At 61.3% G+C, this 21172-nt stretch overlaps 1 protein-coding gene across 1 annotated transcript; it reads right to left on the bottom strand.

Annotated features, from left to right (window-relative positions):
• Positions 1-85: 85 nt before the first annotated feature.
• Positions 86-15910, bottom strand: Dnmt3l (DNA methyltransferase 3 like). The gene is made up of 13 exons (XM_046439257.2): positions 15907-15910; positions 15100-15333; positions 14641-14730; positions 14323-14367; positions 13729-13808; positions 13545-13657; positions 12784-12955; positions 10535-10622; positions 9519-9607; positions 8189-8264; positions 7529-7668; positions 3879-3964; positions 86-509 (listed from the first exon to the last, which is right to left on the bottom strand). The coding sequence occupies exons 1-13, from the start codon at positions 15908-15910 to the stop codon at positions 347-349; spliced, it is 1380 nt and encodes a 459-aa protein (XP_046295213.1). The 3' UTR covers positions 86-346.
• Between the last annotated feature and the right edge of the window lie 5262 nt (positions 15911-21172).

Below are 21172 nucleotides of genomic sequence, written 5' to 3' on the forward strand. Positions count from 1 at the left end.
TACAGGTGTGCACAGGGTGGGCACCTGGTACCCAGGGGGCTTTGCTTACACACAGAACACCAAAATATGACCAGCAGTCCTCCAGTGACACATCTATTGAACTTCTCAGTGGGAACACTGTGCTCTCGGGTGCCCGGTCACATCAGGATCCCGTCCACCACACAGGGCACCTGGCTCCTCTCCCCAAACCCAGAAACGGAGCCCAGGAGAGCCTGCGACTCGAACCAAACAGGAGGTGGGTCTGGAGCATCGCGGGACATCCAGAGCCAAGCAAGTGAGAGTGATTGGGGGAGAACACAGGTAGAAGAGGGGGTTCTAGGAGAGCCCTTCGTCGTTGTATAATGGCTCATTTATAAAGAGGAAGTGCGTTCTGAGAGAAATACTTGAAATATTCTCGTAGGGGAAGAAAGCAGTTCTTCACGAGCGCAGATGGGCCCTGGGCAGGCAGCGTCCCTCGCTGTCCATCTTGAGCCAGCAGCAGGAGCTCCTCTTCAGAGGCCGAGTGCCTGCTGCCAGGGAGAGGGGCACAGTTACAGACCAGCACCTGCTCCCTGGGCGGGGCTCTCAGCTCTCCCCAGGACTCATGCCCTGGACTCATGCCCTGGGGGCCCGCCAGCTTCTGTGAGGAGCTGGTCACAGGCCAGGCAGGGTCCCTTTAGTCCAGCCGGTGGATCTCCTCTCAGTGTGAAGAGGGAGGAGAGACTGGGAGCCACCAGAGCAGATGCTGGCCATCCTGGGAGGAAAGGGCAGGACCCAGGGGCAAAGGTTCATCAGAGCTGGGTGTCCCAACTGTCCCAGGGATCCTGACAGCAAAGACCTGCCGACACTCAGGTCATCCTGTGATGCGCGGGGGCAACTGTGTGGCGCAGCCCGAGGGGCCAGTCCTGGGACATGGGGGGGGGCAGGGAACAGGGCCCAGGCCACCGTGGAGATGGCAGCAGTTTCCAGTTTGCCTTGGGGTTAGTGAAGGCACAGAGGAAGGGCTGCCCCTCAGTGTGCCCTCACTCTCCCTGCTTCTCTCCTTGGGGACTGTCTGGCTGTCCCAGGATGACAAGGCCATTGGGAGCAGAGGTTGCTTGGACAGCTGTTCTTGGTTCCTCAGGAGCCAACCCCAGGAACAGCGTCCAGCAGCTCCCAGCCCTCAATGGCCCCTGCGGGCTTGGATCCGACAGTGAAGGCCAGACCCAGAGGGGCCCGTGGTGCCTGGCTCAGGAAGGGGCCAGGCTGGGCCCAGGACGGAGGGAGCTGTGTGTCCACGGCAAAGCCTGGCAGGCGCCTCTGGACACCTTGGGAAGGGGGCCAAATGCCGCAGGTTGTGGGCCAGGGTCAGGAGCACCTGCTGCAGGTTACTTCTGTTTTGTTGCGGGCTGGTTTTCCGTTTGGGTCGTCCTGCCTGTCCGTTTGGTAGTGGGAGGGATTGAACCAGGCCTCATGCTGGGAAAGAGCTGGGCCACATCCCCAGACCTTTCTACTTTCAATTCTGAGACAGTGTCTTGCTCAGTTGCCCAGGCTGACCTGGAACTCGCAATCCTCCTGTCTCAGCCTGACTTCCGAGTCACTGGGGCTACGGGCGTGTGCCACCAGGCCTGGCCACGTGTGACTTCTCAGGTGTCATTCCTACCCCACTGCTGCTCCCTGGGTGAGCGGCTGGCGAGGAGTGCAGCCTGGCTCCCCCTGCAGGCCATTCTGGGCCCCGAGCGACGCCCGTGCCCTGCTGCTGGACTTGGACCCACAAAGTCACACAACCACCAGGGAGGGACCTGCTTGGCCACCACCCGATAATGATGTGGTGTGGTGGACGGCATGCAGGCGGGGCTATAGTCAGCAGGCTCCCAAAGAAAAATTAGTTTGAAAAAAAGTGGCTCACCTCACCTTGGCACAAAGCCAGGGAGGGCCAGGAGGGCGTGGGGTGGGGAGGGGCCACAAGCACCTCCCTTGACAGGCACGGGCCCTGGGGCTGTGCAGTGGCTGGGAGCCAGGAGAATGCTGAGGCTGGAGGGGAGTGGGGAGAAGTTCCCAGAAACTCACTCCTGGGCAGAGGAGACATGACTTAGCAGTCCTAGGAGGTGTGGTCCCATTGGCTGAGCACGTGTGAGCCTGTGTGAGTGTGCAGGTGTGCAGGCCGGTCCACCAGGAGCATGTGTCTGTGAGCCTGTGTGAGTGTGCAGGTGTGCAGGCCGGTCCACCAGGAGCGTGTGTCTGTGAGCCTGTGTGAGTGTGCAGGTGTGCAGGCCGGTCCACCAGGAGCGTGTGTCTGTGAGCCTGTGTGAGTGTGCAGGTGTGCAGGCCGGTCCACCAGGAGTGTGTGTCTGTGAGCCTGTGTGAGTGTGCAGGTGTGCAGGCTGGTCACCAGGAGCATGTGTCTGTGAGCCTGTGTGAGTGTGCAGGTGTGCAGGCCGGTCCACCAGGAGCATGTGTCTGTGAGCCTGTGTGAGTGTGCAGGTGTGCAGGCTGGTCACCAGGAGCATGTGTCTGTGAGCCTGTGTGAGTGTGCAGGTGTGCAGGCTGGTCCACCAGGAGCACGTGTGAGCCTGTGTGAGTGTGCAGGTGTGCAGGCTGGTCACCAGGAGCATGTGTCTGTGAGCCTGTGAGTGTGCAGGTGTGCAGGCTGGTCCACCAGGAGCACGTGTGAGCCTGTGTGAGTGTGCAGGTGTGCAGGCTGGTCACCAGGAGCATGTGTCTGTGAGCCTGTGAGTGTGCAGGTGTGCAGGCTGGTCCACCAGGAGCACGTGTGAGCCTGTGTGAGTGTGCAGGTGTGCAGGCCGGTCCACCAGGAGCATGTGTCTGTGAGCCTGTGTGAGTGTGCAGGTGTGCAGGCCGGTCCACCAGGAGCACGTGTGAGCCTGTGTGAGTGTGCAGGTGTGCAGGCTGGTCACCAGGAGCATGTGTCTGTGAGCCTGTGTGAGTGTGCAGGTGTGCAGGCCGGTCCACCAGGAGCACGTGTGAGCCTGTGTGAGTGTGCAGGTGTGCAGGCTGGTCACCAGGAGCATGTGTCTGTGAGCCTGTGTGAGTGTGCAGGTGTGCAGGCCGGTCCACCAGGAGCACGTGTGAGCCTGTGTGAGTGTGCAGGTGTGCAGGCTGGTCACCAGGAGCATGTGTCTGTGAGCCTGTGAGTGTGCAGGTGTGCAGGCCGGTCCACCAGGAGCACGTGTGAGCCTGTGTGAGTGTGCAGGTGTGCAGGCTGGTCACCAGGAGCATGTGTCTGTGAGCCTGTGTGAGTGTGCAGGTGTGCAGGCTGGTCACCAGGAGCATGTGTCTGTGAGCCTGAGTGTGCAGGTGTGCAGGCCGGTCCACCAGGAGCACGTGTGAGCCTGTGTGAGTGTGCAGGTGTGCAGGCCGGTCCACCAGGAGCATGTGTCTGTGAGCCTGTGTGAGTGTGCAGGTGTGCAGGCTGGTCCTTCAGGAGCACGTCTGAGCCTGTGAGTGTGCAGGTGTGCAGATTAATCCAGGAACGCGTGCCTGTGAGCCTTGTGAGTGTGCAGGTGTGTGTGTCTGAGCATGCACAGGTGACCTGGGGGGTGGTGCAGGGTGCGGGGCTTCAGAATGCGGGGCCACATGGAGCACATTCTCAAGGATGAAGCAAGTGCTCTGCCCAGCATCGGGCTTTGCTCTGGGGCCCGGGCACCACCTTGAGGTCCTGAGGCAAGACCCTGGGAAGTGCTGGGGTAGAGAGAGACTTCAGCCTGCAGAGACCATCCAGCGGCTTGGGCGTGTGAGGTTTGCGGGTGGCCCCAGGCCTGGCTAGACTCAGCCCGACAGCCCCGGGGCTGCTCAGCTTGGCTCTGCTGGTAACCCCACTGACTCCAAGCCCGTGTCCCCCGTGAGCCCTGTGCCGGCTGTGTCCCTCCAGCCTGGAAGCCTCACGGCCCAGGAAGTACCTCTTCACAGCGGGGATGTTGGTCCACACGCGCACGGCATTCTGCAGGGCGCTCCCGCGGACGTCCTGGAGGATCACGGGCTCTGTCTAAGGGACGGAGGGGGCCACCAGTCAGCCTGACAGCCAGTAACCTCCTCCCCGTGGGTCCCAACGGTCTGCAGGTCTAGGCTAGCACGTCTGCCCAGTGCCGCCTCTACCTGACAGACCTTTGTCCTTACAAACTGCCCTCTGAGAAGAGATGCGGGGTCATCGTGTTCTTAACCGGCAGATGTTTGGTCCCACGGGCCAGTGGCCTGCAGTTCCTCAGGGATCAGGAGGCTTTGCTGGCCAACAAGAGCTCCCCAAAGCGTGTCCACCCTCCTGGGGCGGGGGAGCCAAAGAAAGGAGAATCGGAGGCGGAAGGCCCTTCTGGGTGACCTGACTCCACCCGCTAATCCGACAGCTCCCCGGGGGAGCAAGCAGCCCACCAAGGTCACAAGGGTGCACGAGCTGGCCAGAGCCACACTTAGGTTTCTTGCCCTCAGCAGAATGAGGCCCCAGAGCCGGGTGGAGATGGCAGACGACCCAGGACTTTCCTTCCGTGCTACTTTGGAGTTGGGACCAATTAACTCTGAACTACCAACCTGTGTGCCAAACAAGGGAAAGCGGTATTGTTGCGGCCCTCTGTCTGTCCTGACGGGTGCCTGGCTTAGCAACGTGGTGTTTCAGTTGGGCCCATAATTACTGACGGCAGAAATAGGGTTTTGTTTTGTTTTTGTTTTTGTTTTTTGGTAAAACAATGCAAGGTACCAATCTGATCCCGACTGCTGATATGTGACATTATGTTGGTGTTTTTTTAAATGCTCAGATTTCCTAATAAAGAAGAAAGCAAGCAACAGGGTCGTGAGGCCACTTTGCTTAACTCTGTAGAAATCACCTGAAAGTTTAAATGGATCATATTCTAGGAAAACGTAACCTCCCGACACTGACTGCTGAGACAGGAGATCTCCACAGACGGTTCACACAGACCTTGAAGCAGCAGCTGTAGCTGTGTCACAGAACACCATCTGCCTCAGTTATTTTAGGGAGCAGGCCCAACATAGAGACCACAGCCCGCCAGGGGACAAAGGAACCGTTACAACCCCTTTCCCGCTGTGGGTGGAACCGTGACTGGCGTGCCCTCCCACAGTGCAGGCGCTCACCACTAGAAGTCTGCTCTACACTGTGTCCTCTCTGTCACTCTCGAGGACAAGACTCCCCAGGTAACCCACAGACACCCGAGACCACCGTTGATAAAAATGCCCCAACCAGAGAGAATCAGCAGAAACTCCCCTCGGCCTAAAGCACGCTGCGCCTCGGCCTCAGAGCCAGGGTCCCTGCCCTGTGGAGGGCAGGGGGACACGGGGTATCCCCATCACGGCCATGGTCCCCGGGACTGGCAGCTCCATGAGAGAAGAGAAAGAGATCGCAGGTATAAAACCAGGAGGAAAACTGTCACCGTCACTGGTCTGAACACACACACAGCAAGTCTCATTGAATCGAGTGAAAACCCTCAGCCCACATGGGCATCCAGCCACCGGGCAGCGGGGGCCATCAGCACAGAGGCCAGTTCCATGTGTATAGACCAAGCCAGTTGGAGGGCCAAGAGGGAGGTGGCCACCAGGAGAGCAGGCAGGAGACCCCGGGGTACGCTAAGGACTGAGGGAGCGCTCCCACACCATCCCACTGCTGAGGGACCGCTCCACGAGGGTGGTCGGTGACACCTGTGACAGCCACATTCACCCTCTGACCAGAGAGCCCCTCTGGAGTTGGCCACGGACGGCACCTCTGTAAGAGCCAGAGGCAGGAAGTGCCTGGTCACCCACCCACAGGGAGCGGCCACGTGTGCCCACCACCCCAGGGGACCCACGCAGCACAGGGACAAGACGGAGGAGTGCTGCTGCCAGGGAAGGCCACTGGAGCTGGGAGGCCAGGTGCCAGCAGCAGGGCACTGCAGGGGGCTTTTCCTATCACGTTGGACCTTGGACGAGGGCAGGCACCCTGTGGGAGGAGCACCAGGCTGGCCAGGCTGACCCGTGAGGAGGGGTCCATGGGCGGGTCTGGGTGTTAAAAATCCCCACTAAAGCAACACCTTCAACTTGAGTCTGTGCTTCTGCACATCCTCCCCCTGCCCCAGCCGAAGCCCCTGGACAGCAGCAATCCACTGGGCGCCCCTCCCTGCCTGCCTGGCTCACCCTCAAGCCACCCGCGAAACCCCCGGCAGTGGGGGCTGCCTCGCTGCGCCCATGGCTGGCCACACTGTCCCCGCCCCGTCGCATCCCTTCTGGGACCGGGGACATGATGAACTCCTTCCTGGGTAAGGTCAGGTGGCCGCGACTCCACTGCACTTCCCCTGCCAGAGCCATTCCCAGAGCTCCGCCACGACTGGCCGTGTGGGCTCGGCCACAGCCCGCGGGGCTGCTCTGGTGGTGCCAATTCAGACGCGTGGACAGAGGAGCAAGGCCGTGGTGCCCCTGCCTGTGTGGGTGTGTGGGGTGAGCACGAGTGTGAGGTACAGGGGGAGCATGCGTGTGGCATGTAGTATGTGGCATGTGTGAGTCCCGGTGTGTATGTATGTGTGAAATTGTATGTGTGAGTCCTGGTGTGTGTGTTTGTGTGCAGTGTGTGTGTGAGTCCTGCTGTGTGTGCAGTGTGTGTGTGTGTGAGATTCCTGGTGTGTGTGTGTGGTGTGTGTGTCTGTGTGCATGCAGTGTGTATGCAGTGTGTGTGTCCTGGTGTGTGTGCATGCAGTGTGTGTGTGTGTGCAGTGTGTGTGTGTGTGAATCCTGGTGTGTGTGTGCATGCAGTGTGTGTGTGCAGTGTGTGTGAGTCCTGCTGTGTGTGTGTGTGCAATGTGTGTGTGAGTCCTGCTGTGTGTGAATCCTGGTGTGTATGAGAGCAGTGTGTGTGTGAAACCTAGTGTGTGTGTAATGTGTGTGTGAGTCCTGCTGTGTGTGTGCAGTGTCTGTGTGAGTCCTGGTGTGTGTGCAGTGTGTGTGTGCAGTGTCTGTGTGTGTGAGTCCTGGTGTGTGTGCAGTGTGTGTGTGCAGTGTCTGTGTGAGTCCTAGTGTGTGTGCAGTGTGTGTGTGTGTGCAGTGTCTGTGTGAGTCCTGGTGTGTGTGTGTGAGTCCTGCTGTGTGTGTTGTTTTAGTGTGTGTGTATGTGTCCTGGTGTGTGTGTGTGCAGTGTGTGCGTGCAGTGTGTGTGTGTGTGAGTTCTTGTGTGTGTGTGTGAGTCCTGGTGTGTGTGTGTGAGTCCTGGTGTGCGTGTGCAGTGTGTGTGTGTGCAGTGTGTGTGTGAGTCCTGCTGTGTGTGTGTGCAGTGTGTGTGTGTGAGTCCTGGTGTGTGTGTGCAGTGTGTGTGTGTAATGTGTGTGTGTGAGTCCTGCTGTGTGTGTTGTTTTAGTGTGTGTGTGTGAGAGAGTCCTGGTGTGTGTGTGTGTAGGTACGAGTGTGTCCCATGTGCTCGCTGGGAGGCAGGGCAGGAGGTGGCACCCCCGGGGGCACGTGCGGAGAGCGCGGTGGTGGCGTGGGGTGGGTGTCCAGCTCCTGTCTGTGCCTCTGTGCGTGGCCCTCAGAGGAGGCCAGGCCGGGAGCTGGGTGGACGTGAGCCCCTGGAAGGCCGGGCACGTACCTCCAGGAAGCGAGCGGCTATGGCCTGCTCATCCCCAGTCAGCAGCAGGTTGTCCACAAACATCCAGAAGAAGGCCTGCGGGCTGCCCGCCCGGGGCCGCGCGTACTGCAGGAGGCGGTGGAACTGGAACAGGTACCACCCTGCGGGGGGCGGTTTGGCTGTGAGTGGGCGAGGGCTGAGGGCCTGGGTGTCCCCACCCCTTAGACTTCTGTCCCCCTCCCAGGAGCAGCACCTGACCAGGGCAGCAGAGGCTCACAGGTCCCGACCTTATCCAGAGAGGCCAAGGTTCAGCAAGGACAGGGACAGGGGCCCACACTGACCACTGACCCTGCCTTCCGCCTCGGACTCCAGAGCCTGCATGACCTGAGGCCACCCGGTGGGCTGGAGGGCCTAGAGTGGGGCACGAGGCGGCCTTCGGGGCGACGGTACCCGCTCTCTTGTCATGGCAGTGTTCACAGGTGACCCACTGTGCATGCTATGGGACGTGCTATGGGACCTGCCCTGCGTCAGTGACCGCCCTCCACTGTTTAAACACACAGTTCACAGTTCCCACCCTCCCTGAGGCGCTGCAGTGGGTGGGAGAGAGGAGAGGTGACAGGGCTGGGGACAGACGCCCTGGTGAGTGGAGCAGACCCAGCCCTTTTCTTGAGGGCATCTTACCAGGAGAATGGTCACAGGCGTGGCCCAGGGCGGGCGTCGAGCCGTACACGAGGTCGAAGGGGCCCCATTCCTCCACCTACAGGACACGGGCAGGACACGGGCTCGCTGGAGAATGTCCTTATTTAGTGGGACGGTTGTCACTGCCAGCCCAGCGCTCAGCCCTGGTGATGAGTCAGCCCTGGGGCCGAGATGCCTGTCCAATAGGATGTGGTGAACCCTCCCAGGATCCCTGGGGCAGAGGAGCCCCCAGAACTGAGTCATCAGTAGCCACCATGCCCTCTGGGGCACGCCCAGCACATGGGCCATCTGAGAATGGCCACTGCTCCTGGGTGGAACCTTGGGCCCCTGGGACCATGGACTCCCCGCCACGGGTGGGTGGGTGTGCTGCCTGGGAAGCGGCCAGTCCACACAACCCCAGCACCCCGACAGTCAAGCCAGCCACATTCCTGCCCCCTCGGGGACAAAGGAGCTCTTCAACACCCACAGCCCAAGGCGTCTCGGCACCCAGAGGGCCACCCACGGTCAGCGGCAACCCCCGGGTCATTCTCCTAGAAGTTCAAGAGACACCAGATATTGGACCCCACTTTCTGATAGCCCAATCCAGAGTGGACCCTGAGCTGGGGTTCAGCTCGGCCGTGAAGCGTTTGGGGCAATAGGTGGGGTTCAATCCTGGCACCCCCTAGCAAACAGGAAGACGCTCTTGGCAGCTCTGGGCAGCGGGGAGACCTGAGCCCGCCCTCCTGCTCCTCCTGCCTCCGTCCTGGGCCCCACCTGGTGGCCGGGGTGCCAACAGGAGGGCAGGGAGGCGGGACAGCTGGGTCTGCGACGGCACCCAGCTCTGTGGCAGGAGGCTGCGCCCTCCTTTAACGACCGCCCAGCAGGACGGGGTGGAAGGGGACCCAGCTCTGGGGAGCAGCCGCCAGCCAGCGCAGAGTGGGCTCACCCCGGAGAGAAGCCCCTGCCTGGACGCCCAGGTCCCACCGCCCACGGGGGCGGCTGTCGGGTCCCAGACCCTGCCTCTTTATTTTAGAGGGTGGAGTGGGGGTCAGGCCCTTGGCTGGGCAGCACCCCATCATGGGGCAGAAATGGGCCACTGGATCTCAGCATGTCTGGCCGGCTGCCCGGCTCTGTGCTGAGGGCAGTGCAGGCCCACGGAGCCAGGGAGCACGTTCACTGGGCCCGGAGCCCTCGCTGGCCTGGAGGCCCCAGAGTGGCATCCAGGAGGCTCCCCGGACCCTGGCCTTCCCCACCCCCTACCTGGCCCTGCTGTCCCTGGCCTCAGTCCCCTGTCCTCCCTGAGCCGGGGTCTGGGAGCGCAGGGCCTACTCACATCTCTGCGCACAATGTCGGTGACGTCCTCCAGGTGCCTCAGTCTTCCCGCCTCGGAGCCAGGTTCCAGAAACCCCAGACTGGTTAGCTCTGGAGTGGGACAGACAGGGGCACAGAGGAGCTGCAGGGAGCCGAGTGGGCCAAGGTCCCACCCAGGATGTTCCTCTCAGCCCAGCCACGTTGGCTCCATCGGCGGGCACCAGAAGAGGAGGGATCTCTCCCGTCTGGTGACCGCAGAAAACAAGCAGACCTCAGAGTACTGAGTTCAAGGCCAAGCAGTCCGCCGCAAAACCAGGCACTTCTGCCACGCTGTCACTTCCTGGGCAGCGGTGTCCACACGACACCACTAGGCCAGCCAGTCACCCTGGGAGCAGGCCCAGCTCCCGCGGCCCCACCAACCGCGAGAGCCTGGGCCAGCTAAGCCATGCTGGTCTGTCTCAGGTGCCGGTCCCCAAGGTCAGTGACAGGATCACAGCCAGGGCACAGGCCCCCACGGCATCTGTGCCACTCTTATCCTAGGGCACCCACCCACCACGACCCATCTCTGGGGCTCTCCCGCACCTGCCAGGTGGGACTTCCAAGGGCACCCGCTGGGGGGTTGGCAGAGCTGCAGCCAGAGGGGCACGCCCTGACGAGGGCGGGTGGGAGGGCTAGGAGGAGAGCCAGGGAGGGTCCCACGAGGCTGGCCGGCGGGGCCTCTGGGTGGCAGGCTGGCCGTCTGCGGCTGGGCGCACTGTTCATCACAGCACTTCGCATCCGTCATGCTCTGCCAGCCGCCTCTGTCCCCGCACCCTCCCTCCCCACGGCCTCCACCTCCTCCTGGGTGGGCACCCTACCTGGCCCTGCTGTCCCTGGCCTCCTGACCACTGTCTGGCCTCCCACCTGGCTTCTTGACTGCTGTCCTCACGGGAGGCCTCCCCTTCCTTTGCTCTGTGTCCAGGAATGGGCGCTCGGCTGGTCACGCCACCTCCCCCACCTCCCCCACCTCCCCCCACTTCTGCAGGTCGGGGCACTCACCTTTCCTGATGTCCCCAAAGAGGGACAGCACCCGCACTGGCTCCCTTTTCCAGGCTGGCACGGTTTTATAGATCTCCTGGGGACTCGCCTGGTAGAAAGGCCGTCATTAAACCCCTGGTCCCAGAGCCTCGAGCCACAGGCTCCCGGGTGGAGGAGCCCCCTGAGACACACCTGCCAGGCAGAGGCTGGCCCCAGGAAGGCCTCCACTGCTGCAGGCCTGGTCCTGCCCCCTCCGTGGGGGAGGCAGGCCTGCAGGGCTGTCCCTACCTCAGAGGAGGGAGCTGGGATCCCAGCAGAGACTGCTCTGACTCTTAGGTTCCAAGACCCGGGAGAGTGCACAGCAGTGGGGACCCCGGGCCAGAAAGCCCTTGGAGGGCTGGGAAGTCTGACAGCTGCCCGAGGTGAGGGGTTCCCCAGGCCCAGCCCTGCTGCCTGTGATCTGTGGAGCTGAGAACTGGCACCCTGAGTCCAGACGCAGAAGAGCCATGCTGGGGACCCAGGACACAGACGTCTCTAACCTCTGTGTGTGGTATGTGGGGCACAAGACTTGCCCTCCCCTTCCAGGATGCCGGCCAGAGACGGGCAGGGCCAGTGGGGACACCCGGCCAAGGTCAAATGCAGGACTATCAGGGACAGGATGGAGCAGGGACCAGGGGCTCGTGTTGGGACATCCAGGAATGTGGACGTCCAATCAGGCGGGAAGTAGGCAGTGAGGGTCTGGGCTGCCCTTGGAGGAGGAGGGGAAGGCCTGGGGACCTGCCCCCTCTGCCCAGGGTTGACCCCAGGAGCCACCTCCGCCTTTCCCTGGCTCCATGCCCTAGGTGGCATTTCATCACATTTCTGAAGGTCACTTCATTTGTGTGTGTGTGTGAAATCCCTCCTGCAGCCTTTCAGCCCAGGGGTCTCCATCATAGGGACAGGAAAGCTTTCTGCTCTCAAGGTACCAAAGGGGGGCTCCATAAGGCACACGCTGGCCTTGCTTTCTGAAAAGCACGTAAGACACCTGCTCACCACTACGAGCAAGGCACACCTGCAGCCACATGGCGTCTGTGAGACTGGAACACGTGTGCCACCGATGTGCATGTGTGTGGGCACGGCATAGGGCAGCTGGCACCTGCAGAGCCTGGTCTCAGCTGGACAGCTTCAAGACCCTAGCAGAAAAGAGCCCCAAGGCCAGAGTGGCCCCTGAGAGGAGGACCCCCAGGGGAGGCAAGGCCACCCCGAATCAGTGCCCATCCCTCCTGGCCTGTGGCACCCCAGCCCACCAGCGAGCCCGAGGCTGGGCAGGGAGATGGCGGCGCCAGCCTGAGGCTGCTCCCAGGAGCCCCTGCTCCCTGTCTCTTCCATAGGATGCGCCTGGCGGGCAAGCAAAGGCGCCTCAACCCCGAGGAGCAGGAATGAGGACCCGAGGTCGGTCGAGCAGCTGGGCGGCACCCCGCTCTCTGCTGGCTCCCCGCGAGACTTTCACCCCTTCCAGGGAAGCTCCTGGGGGCCAGCAACAAACCAGGACAGACTGCAGGAACACAGCTCAGCAGGGAGTCCTGCTCAAGGTCCCAGCGGGGCTGGCTCCCCCTGGAGGCTGGAGGGAGGGGGCACCGTAGCCCCCCGGCCCCCACCTCTGCTCAGGAGGCTGCAGTGGCCCTGGGCACACCTGGGCCCACGGACACGGGCACCCGCCTCTGCCTCTGTCCTCACGGGGCCTCTTCCTGTCTCTTCACCTCTGGAATCTCCCTCCCCTTTAAGACATCATCAGTCTTTGCGTTTGGGGCCTCCTTGAATCCACAAGGGTCTCATCCTCAGATCCTTCCCCGGATGTCATGTGCAGAGACCCTATTTCTGAATAAGGCTGCGTTCAAGGCACCCAGTTTAGGACTTTGAGGACATAAGGCTGCACCTTCCATGAGCCCACGGTCCTGCCTGCTTGGTATCTCTGGCCTCAACTGTGGGAAGTGCTGCGTCTGGCTCGCTGTCCTGGTTGGACCAGAGCCCACGTTGGCCCAGAGCTGGCAGCCACTGTAGGGCTCAGAGACTGCAGAGGGCTGCCAGTGGGCTCCCTGGGTCCCTCCTTCGTGACTGTTGATGAGCGAGGCTCATCCTTGCTTGTAAGAAACAAAATCACCATGCTTCGCTGATTCTGAAGAAAAGGCCCGTCTGGTGGCACAAAGCCTGAGCCCTGTCCCTGTGCCTGTCCCTGTCCGAACCGATGGGCACAGTGGAGCCAGTGGAAGCCACAGCGGCCTGCTCCTTACCGCCTCGCGATCCTGGAAGGCCTTCAGCCGCTCACGCCACTTCCTCCTGCGCTGCAGCAGCCCACTCCGTGAGAAGGGCAGGCACAGGGAGCACACCCAGCTGCTCCTGGCGAGGATTCTGCCCGCAGTCCCCGGGCCCACCAGGGTGTCCACACACTCCAGACAGTAGCACCTACAGAAAGCAGAGAACCACGGTGGCCTTGGAGGGATCTCCCTCCACTCATCTGAGAAAACAAACGGCCCTGCCCTTCTGTGCTGCGTGTGTGTGTGGGGGGGTGAGGCCACAGGCTAGAAGGGACCCTGGTCCTCTCGGGGACTCGGGGACTTGGAGTGATAAAGGACGGCAAGGTCCAGAGACAATGACAGCTATCTGAGGATCCCCTAAGCCGCCTGGCCTCCCCAAACTCTGCAGGAGCAGCCGTCGTCGGAGCAGAACTCAGGGCCAGGCTGTGAAGAGCACCTCGCGGACCCGAGGTGGGGAGCAGTGGATGCAGCCCAGGTCGGCAAGGGCAGGGGCGAGCATGCCCCTGTGTGGCCCTTGTCCTGACCCTCTAGATGGTCAGTGGAGGAACAGCAGTGTCTTGGCTGGGACAGAGGCCTCCAGACACCAGTCCATGTGCCACGGCTGCTCGCCATGGAGGTGTCTGAGAGGGGCATGGAAGGGGGGAAGCCCTGTTTGGGGAGGCCCCATCCCCCCACGGGAATAGTGGAGAAGAACAGGTGCTCGAGGCTCCGCCTGGCCACCCCGGGGCCAGCCTCACCGTGTGCAGTCCGGGTTCTCGCAGATGAGCAGCGTCTCCCCCGAGCCGCAGATGGAGCAGGAGGACTGGTAGCCGTCCTCGTCGTACTGGAACAGGGCCTCCAGGAACCTGGCCTGTCAGGCAGAGGTGGCTGTTGGCATCCCCCTCCTCCCAGAGGTGGGGCCCCTGCTGGACCCCCGCTTACCTTGCACGGGGCACAGATTCCCCCCTCAAACAGGGGGTGCTGCGTGTGCACCTGGAAGCTTCCACAGCAGAGGCAGATGTCTAAAGAGAAACACAGCGAGGACTCGGAGAGGGTTAGAGAAAGACCGGTGGCACCCGGACAGGGGGAGGGACGGCAGGCCCAGGGGAGGGCGACCGTGTTCATGGATGGGACGCCTTAATGTTACAAAGAGGCCAGGTGGGGGCCCGTCTCAAAACCCCAGCTGGCTGTGCTGCAGAGTTTGACACCTGATCCTGAAATGTGTACGGAAATGCAGGAAATCTGCAATAGGCCGATCCACAGGGCAAGAGGTGCCGGGGACAGGGAGCCGGGACAGGTTTTCTTTTGGGGATGATGAAGATGCTCTAAGATTAGGCAGTGGGGAGGCTGCAGGACCCTCCTCTGTCAGCACCCTCGGAACCACTCCACTTTGTGGCTTCATGAGGCGCAGGAGTTGGGCAGATGGGGGAAGCACGCAGCACCCACAGAGCGCCCAGCCTTCTTCCGGAGGCCCCAGAGGCCGAAGCCGCCTTTCCCCATCCTCCCTGTGGCTGCGGCAGGCGGTGGGGAGCTCACCTTCTATGTTTCGCTGGTTCACGGTGACTTCATAGGCAATGAGATCTGCAAAGAAGGCAAGAGTGGCCCCTCCCTCCTCCTCTCTCCTATGGGGATACCGCCACAAAGGAATGCCACTAACGTGTCTCCTGAAGTCACAGGGGCCGGGGACCTCACCCGCCCTTCCCTGCCTTACTGTGGCCACCTCACCCCCCTCCCCTGCCTTACTGTGGCCGGGCCCACCCAGCTGGGTGGAGGAAGCACAAGTGGATATTCCAGATGGTCCAGGCCTGGGGGCAGCACCCTACGGGAGGGTCCAGTAGGTGGACGAGCCCTCACCTCTGCCCAGCTGGACTGAAGAGGGGGATGACCGCCCGCTGGAGCCCACCAGGATCACATCCATACTGTGCTCAGCCTCCAGGTCCAGGACTGGGGCCACCAGGGACACAGGACGCCAGGCAGAAGGAGAAAGCCATCAGCTATGAGCCTCTGATGGGAGCCCCAGGGGCCCGGCCCAGCGGTGGGGAGACAGAGCAGCAGCCAGCCACCCCCCACTCCGTGACCCCGACCCATCCAGCCAGCCAGCTGGGTGGCCCCTGGGTGCCCCTCACTGGCCCAGCGGGCCAATTCCTCACAAGGGACCCAGGGACCCAGGCACCAACATCCCCTGCAGCCCCGGGCTGCCTCTGACCCCTCAGGGACCCCATGCTCCTGCCTCCCAGTGCCCCATGCCCCAGCCAGGGGCCCCTGGGACAGTCCTCCCAGCCTGCACCCAGGCCTGATGGCCGCCAGTCTCACAGGGCTGCTGCCACTGCGCCCCGTCCAGGAGTCTGTCTGGGTCCGGGTCAGAGCCCAGGCTGTCTGGAATCAGGGTCCCAGAGGAGGAGAAGGCCATGAGGTCAGGCCACAGCGCCTCCCAGTAAGTGGGGGACTGTCCAGGACCCAGGTCCAGGGGCGGTGGGCAGCTGAGAATAGGTGTGAGGGGCAGGCTTGGGCCTGATGCGGCGGGGTATGGGGAGGGGTGAGGGGCTTCTGCAGGGCACAGAGGACCCCGTGGGGAATTAGGGGGCAGCAGAGATTCCTGGGGGGAGGGGTCTCCAGAGTGGGTGGGATTAAGAGCTCAAGAAGAGCGGCTGGAGAATGGGGATCCCGGCAGGATGGGGGTGATGGTGGGGGCGGGGCGCGGGGGCGGGGCTTGGGCAGCTCAGTGCGTGGGAGGGCTCCAGGGCAGGGTGGGCTGGGGTGGGGGCAGCCGGGGGGTGGAGCTCCCGGAGCAGGGCTCAGAGCTGGGTGGAGGTGGGGGGCTGGGGAGGGGGCGGGAGGGGGTCCGCAGTGGGGGCTGTGGAGTGGGGGTTGGGGAGCTGGAGTGGTGCTGGGGGTGGGTTAAGGTTGGACTGGGGACAGGACAGAGGAGCAAGAGGCGGGGGGCTGGGCGAGTGGAGGGAGGCCTTGGGAGGGGCCTCGATGGGTCCGGGTGGGGGTCAGCCGGGCCAGAGCACCACTTGGTGGTAGCCGCAGGTAACTGAAGTGGCCCTGCAGTGGGGGAAGGTCCCGGCAGCCTAGCGCCCACCTGAGGAGGGCTGAGCCGTGACTCCCGCCCGGTACCCATGGGCGTCACTGTACAGCCAGGCCCTGGCGGCTCCTGGTGGGAAGGCATGTGTGGGAGGTGAGAGGGGTCCCTCCCTGGTGGGCCTCCCCACAGCCCTGTCCCCCACCAGTCCTGAGAAAAACTCAAAAATCCCAGTGAGGGTCCTTTGAAGCCAAGGTCCCTGACACAACGAGTCTGAGCAGCAGCCCCAGCCAGGAGCAGCCACATGGAGACCTGGCAGGTCGTGTGCATCCGGGAGGGGACGTTAGGGGGAACCCAGGAAGTCGACGTGAAATCGTGACCATGACAAAGTGAGTGAAGAGATACTGCTTCCAGAGGGCGTCTCTGACAGTGCCACCCTCAACGGACGTCCCCATCTCCTGGCTGGAATGGGACTGCTGCCCACGGCTGGCCACCTGCAGCTGCCCCAGGCTGGGGTGCCATCAGACCAACTGGAGGCGCCTTGCTGAAGCCCCTAGAATCCTGCCACCACCCATCATGACGTAACCCAACCAGAGCCTACAGGGGGGACCTTCGTGGTACATTTCACAAGCACCGTGTGGGGCTGTTCTATGAAAGGCCAGTTTTATTATTTGAGTTACACCATTCCATAGTCCAATAATCAAAAGTGGGAAAGTAGAGCCCTAGAGATGGTGTTGGATTCCAGCCCGCGAGCCTCTGCGCTGTGGAATAAAGTTAAGTCTCCAACTAGGTGTGGTGGTGCTCACCTGTGATCCCAGCTACTGGGAGGCCAAGGGAAGAGGATGCAAGTTCGAGGCAAGCCTGGGCCCCGTAGAAAGACCTGTCTCCGGCCGGGCCCAGGGGCGCAGGCCTGTAATCCCAGCAGCTCTGGAGCCTGAGGCAGGGGGATGGAGAGTTCAAAGCCAACCTCAGCAAAAGCAAGGCCCTAAGCAACTCAGTGAGACCCTGTCTCTAAATAAAATACAGAATAGGGCTGGGGATGTGGCTCCGTGGTTGAGTGCCCCTGAGTTCAATCCCCAGTACCCCCCCCAAAAAAAATAAAAAATTAAAAGGACTGGGGATCAGTAGAATAAACCGGACAAAACTTTCCTATGTTCATATATGAATACACATCGTATATAGCGAGAATGGGAAGTCATACTCCAGTACGTATGATAAGTCAAAATATGGGCGGGGCTGGGGCTCAGCGGTAGAGCGCTTGCCTAGCACGTGCGAGGCCTTGGGTTCCATCCTCAGCACCACGTGAAAGTAAAATATTGTGTCCATCTGCAACTAGAAAATAAAATATTTATAAAAAATAAGTCAAAATACACTCTAAAGTCAGGCATATCTAGAAAGAACAAGTAAAAATAATTTTAAAAAAAGGACTGAGGGTGCAGCTCAGTGGTACAGCACCCCTGGTTCAATACCCAGCAAAAAACCAAACACACACATAAACTAAGTCTCTTTCTCTATTTCTTTTTCTTTTTAAGCCCTTGAATATTTATCTTTTTTATTGATTTGAAAGTGCTCTTTATGTAGTAAAGACACTAAGACATACAGTTCTGACATCCATGTCACCAATACTTCCTTCAGCTTGTCGACCCTTTAATGTCTTGTGGTGTTTAAATGGACGTATGCCTTGTGTGGTTAAAGACGGTCTGTTGCTGTTTGCTCCCATGGTTTCCACCCTTCCTGTCTCTCCACCCCGAGGTAGTGGGCGCACTCAGCTTTATTTCCTTTTAGCATCTGAGCCTGATTTTCTCTTCCCGTCCTCGAGACCCTTTGTGTGTGTGTGCGGGGCTGTTTGCTGGTGCTGGCAGGATGGTGCCCCGTCTTCTGGGGAGGCTGCTGTGGAAGGCTTCAGCACCTTCTCAGCCTCCAAAGGCAGCGCCTCCCGCCAGGCCCTGGCGAGCTTGGGTCAGAGACCCGTCTCAGCGCCCTTCCTGCTGCGCTTGCCCGCTCTCTGCTGCATCGGGCTATCTGGTGCAGTTTTCCCCAAGAATGTGAGAATCACATGCTAAAGAAAAAAGTGTCCTTGTTGATTTTATTGGAATTGCATTTGCTGTCTAATTCGTTAAGAAATAACCTGTGTTTTGAGAAGCTAAGTCCAGGACTGTGGTACTTCCTTCTTGAGTGCTTGGCCTGGTGAGATGGCATGCACCTGTGGTTCCAGCTCCTCTGGGGGCTGAGGGCAGGAGGGCTTGAGTCCAGGAGTGTAAGACCAGTCTGAGCAACATAGTGCCTTAGACACATCCCAGGGATTCAGGAGGCTGAGACAGGAGGATGCCAAGTTTGAGACCAGCCTCACCAACTTAGTGAGACTCTGATTCAAGATAAAATAAAAGCCAAGCACAGTGGCACACACCTGTAATCCCAGTGGCTTGGGAGGCTGAGGCAGGAGGATCACAAGTTCAAAGCCAGTCTCAACAGTGGCGAGGCACTAAGCAACTCAGTGAGACCCTGTCTCTAAATAAAATTCCAAATAGGGCTGGGGTGTGGCTCAGTGGTCAAGTGTCCCTGAGTTCAATCCCCAGTACCAGAAAGAGAGAGGGGGGAGGGAGAGAGAGGGAGAGGGAGGGAGGGAGAGAGAGAAGGGTTGGGTTGTAGTTAGGTGCCAAAGTCTGCCTGGGTTCAATCCCAGTACTTCAGGAAAAAGAAAAAGAGCCCTGCAGATTTCTTTTTATCTTTATTCCTAGTTATTCTGTTTTGATTGGCATTGTAATATTTTCCTATTATTTTTTCCTTTTTTTAGTATTTATTTTTCGTTTTAGGTGGACACAATATCTTTATTTTTCGTTTATGTGGTGCTGAGTTTCGAACCCAGTGCCTCATGCATGGTAGGCGAGCGCTCTACCACTGAGCCACAACCCCAACCCTTGTTTCCTATTTTTAACCTGAAGTTAGTATACATGTTGTTGAGGTTCACACCCTACTTTGTGTACAGATTAAGGTGCCCGTCACTCAAGAAGAGGCCAGCCTGGCCTCCTCCCTGGCCTCCACCCTGGCCTCCACCCTGGCCTCCTCCCTGCCTGCTCCCTGCCTGCTTCCAGGGGTGTTTTGGTGCTTTCCACCCCAACCCTCAGGACCTCAGGGCCTTCCCTTCCAGCCCTGAAGCAGCCGCTCTTCTTTGTTCTCATGTCTTCATGGGACAAGAGCAGGTGGGACCTCCGGTCCCTTCATGCTGTCACCTCTCCCCCAGGTGAGGAAATGGAGGCTCTCATTGCAGCCCACCCGCTCTGGGGCCTCTCAGAAGACCTGAGGCCCCGTCCCATGGAGGCCCCGTCCCATGGAGGCCCCGGGTGTGTGCCCGCTGTGGTCTGGGTCACCCAGGCCTCCTCCACACGGCCTCGGAGGCTTCCAGTCCTGCCGTTAGGGCTGGCGGAAACCCCCACAGGGGAGTGGAAAGTCCAGAATTCTACACGGGCCGCTGTGCTGACCCCCAACTGGAGGCCAGGTGGCACCTGCCCACTAAAATAGGCTCCAGGCCCGGGCCCGCCGCACCTGCAGGAGGCCAGGGCTTCCCAGAGAGCCAAGGAGACGGGGACCTTGCGGCAGTTTCCATTTCTCCTGTCCGCTCCTCTGGCTGGGGCGTCCTCACCTGGGAGGGAAAGTCCACCAGGCTGAGGGGGTGGCCTTAGGGGTGCTGGTGCTCGGAGGGGGCTGGGCTGAGCACACGGCGTCCCTTGGGTGCCTTCCTGTGTGAGCTCTGGAGCCCGCGGGCCCAGGGATCCCATCGGTGAGCTTCGCTGTGGCCAGACCTGGGCACACGCTCCAGGAAGTGAGCAGAAAGTCCCAGAATGGGCAGGAGTCACAGGCCATGGGGGTCTGAGTGGCCTCAGCTCATGCTTGAACACTTTTGCCCAGTGTGCCCAGAGGAGAGGGCAGGAAAGGCCAGCAGGCAGCGGCCTCCGCCCCGGCTGTGGAGGAGAACCTGGCTCTCGGAGGGGCAGCCCAGGTGGGCCACGGCCAAGCGTCCCCGGGTGTCTGCAGCAGCACAGTGCAGGGCGTCACCCAGCTCCACGGCCACGACCCACAGCACTGGCCTGGGCTCAGAGCCCTGAGGTGGGCGGCAAAGGGCCTGTTCCCAGCCCAGTCTCCGGAAGGTTCTCTGGCTCCAGCCCTCCCTCCCTCCTTCCTTCCCCCTCCTTCCTCCCTCCTCCTCCTCCCTCCTCCTCCCTCCTCCTCCTTCCTCCTCCCTCCCTCCTTCCTTCCTCCTCCTTCCTCACTCCTCCTCCCTCCTCCTCCTTCCTCCTCCCTCCCTCCTCCCTTCCTCACTCCTCCTCACTCCTCCTCCCTCCTCCTTCCTTCCTCCTCCCTCCTTCCTCCCTCCTCCTCCCTCCTCCTCCTTCCTCCTCCCTCCCTCCCTCCTCCCTCCCTCCTCCCTTCCTCCCTCCTCCTCCCTCCTCCTCCTCCCTCCTCCTTCCTCCTCCCTCCCTCCTCCCTTCCTCCCTCCTCCCTTCCTCCCTCCTCCTCCTTCCTCCTCCCTCCCTCCTCCCTTCCTCCCTCCTCCTCCCTCCTCCTCCTTCCCCCTCCTCCCTTCCTCCCTCCTCCTCCTTCCTCCTCCCTCCCTCCTCCCTTCCTCCCTCCTCCTCCCTCCTCCTCCTTCCTCCTCCTCCCTTCCTCCCTCCTCCTCCCTCCTCCCTCCCTCCTCCCTTCCTCCCTCCTCCTCCCTCCTCCCTCCCTCCCCCTCCTCCCTCCTCCTCCTCCCTCCCCCCTCCCTCCTCCCTTCCTCACTCCTCTTCCCTCCTCCTCCTTCCTCCTCCCTCCCTCCTCCCTCCCTCCTCCCTCCTCCTCCTCCCTCCTCCTCCCTCCTCCCTCCCTCCTCCCTTCCTCACTCCTCCTCCCTCCTCCTCCCTCCTCCTCCTCCCTCCTCCTCCCTCCTCCCTCCCTCCTCCCTTCCTCACTCCTCCTCCCTCCTCCTCCCTCCTCCTCCTTCCTCCTCCTCCCTTCCTCCCTCCTCCTCCTTCCTCCTCCCTCCCTCCTCCCTTCCTCCCTCCTCCTCCCTCCTCCTCCTTCCTCCTCCTCCCTTCCTCCCTCCTCCTCCCTCCTCCCTCCCTCCTCCCTTCCTCCCTCCTCCTCCCTCCTCCCTCCCTCCTCCTCCTCCCTCCTCCTCCTCCCTCCTCCCTCCCTCCTCCCTTCCTCACTCCTCTTCCCTCCTCCTCCTTCCTCCTCCCTCCCTCCTCCCTCCCTCCTCCCTCCTCCTCCTCCCTCCTCCTCCCTCCTCCCTCCCTCCTCCCTTCCTCACTCCTCCTCCCTCCTCCTCCCTCCTCCTCCTCCCTCCTCCTCCCTCCTCCCTCCCTCCTCCCTTCCTCCCTCCTC

Source organism: Marmota monax, unplaced genomic scaffold (genome assembly GCF_021218885.2).
Source record: "Marmota monax isolate L192 unplaced genomic scaffold, Marmota_monax_Labrador192_F-V1.1 WCK01_AAM20220418_F8-fsc00125, whole genome shotgun sequence".
NCBI classification, from domain to species: domain Eukaryota; kingdom Metazoa; phylum Chordata; class Mammalia; order Rodentia; family Sciuridae; genus Marmota; species Marmota monax.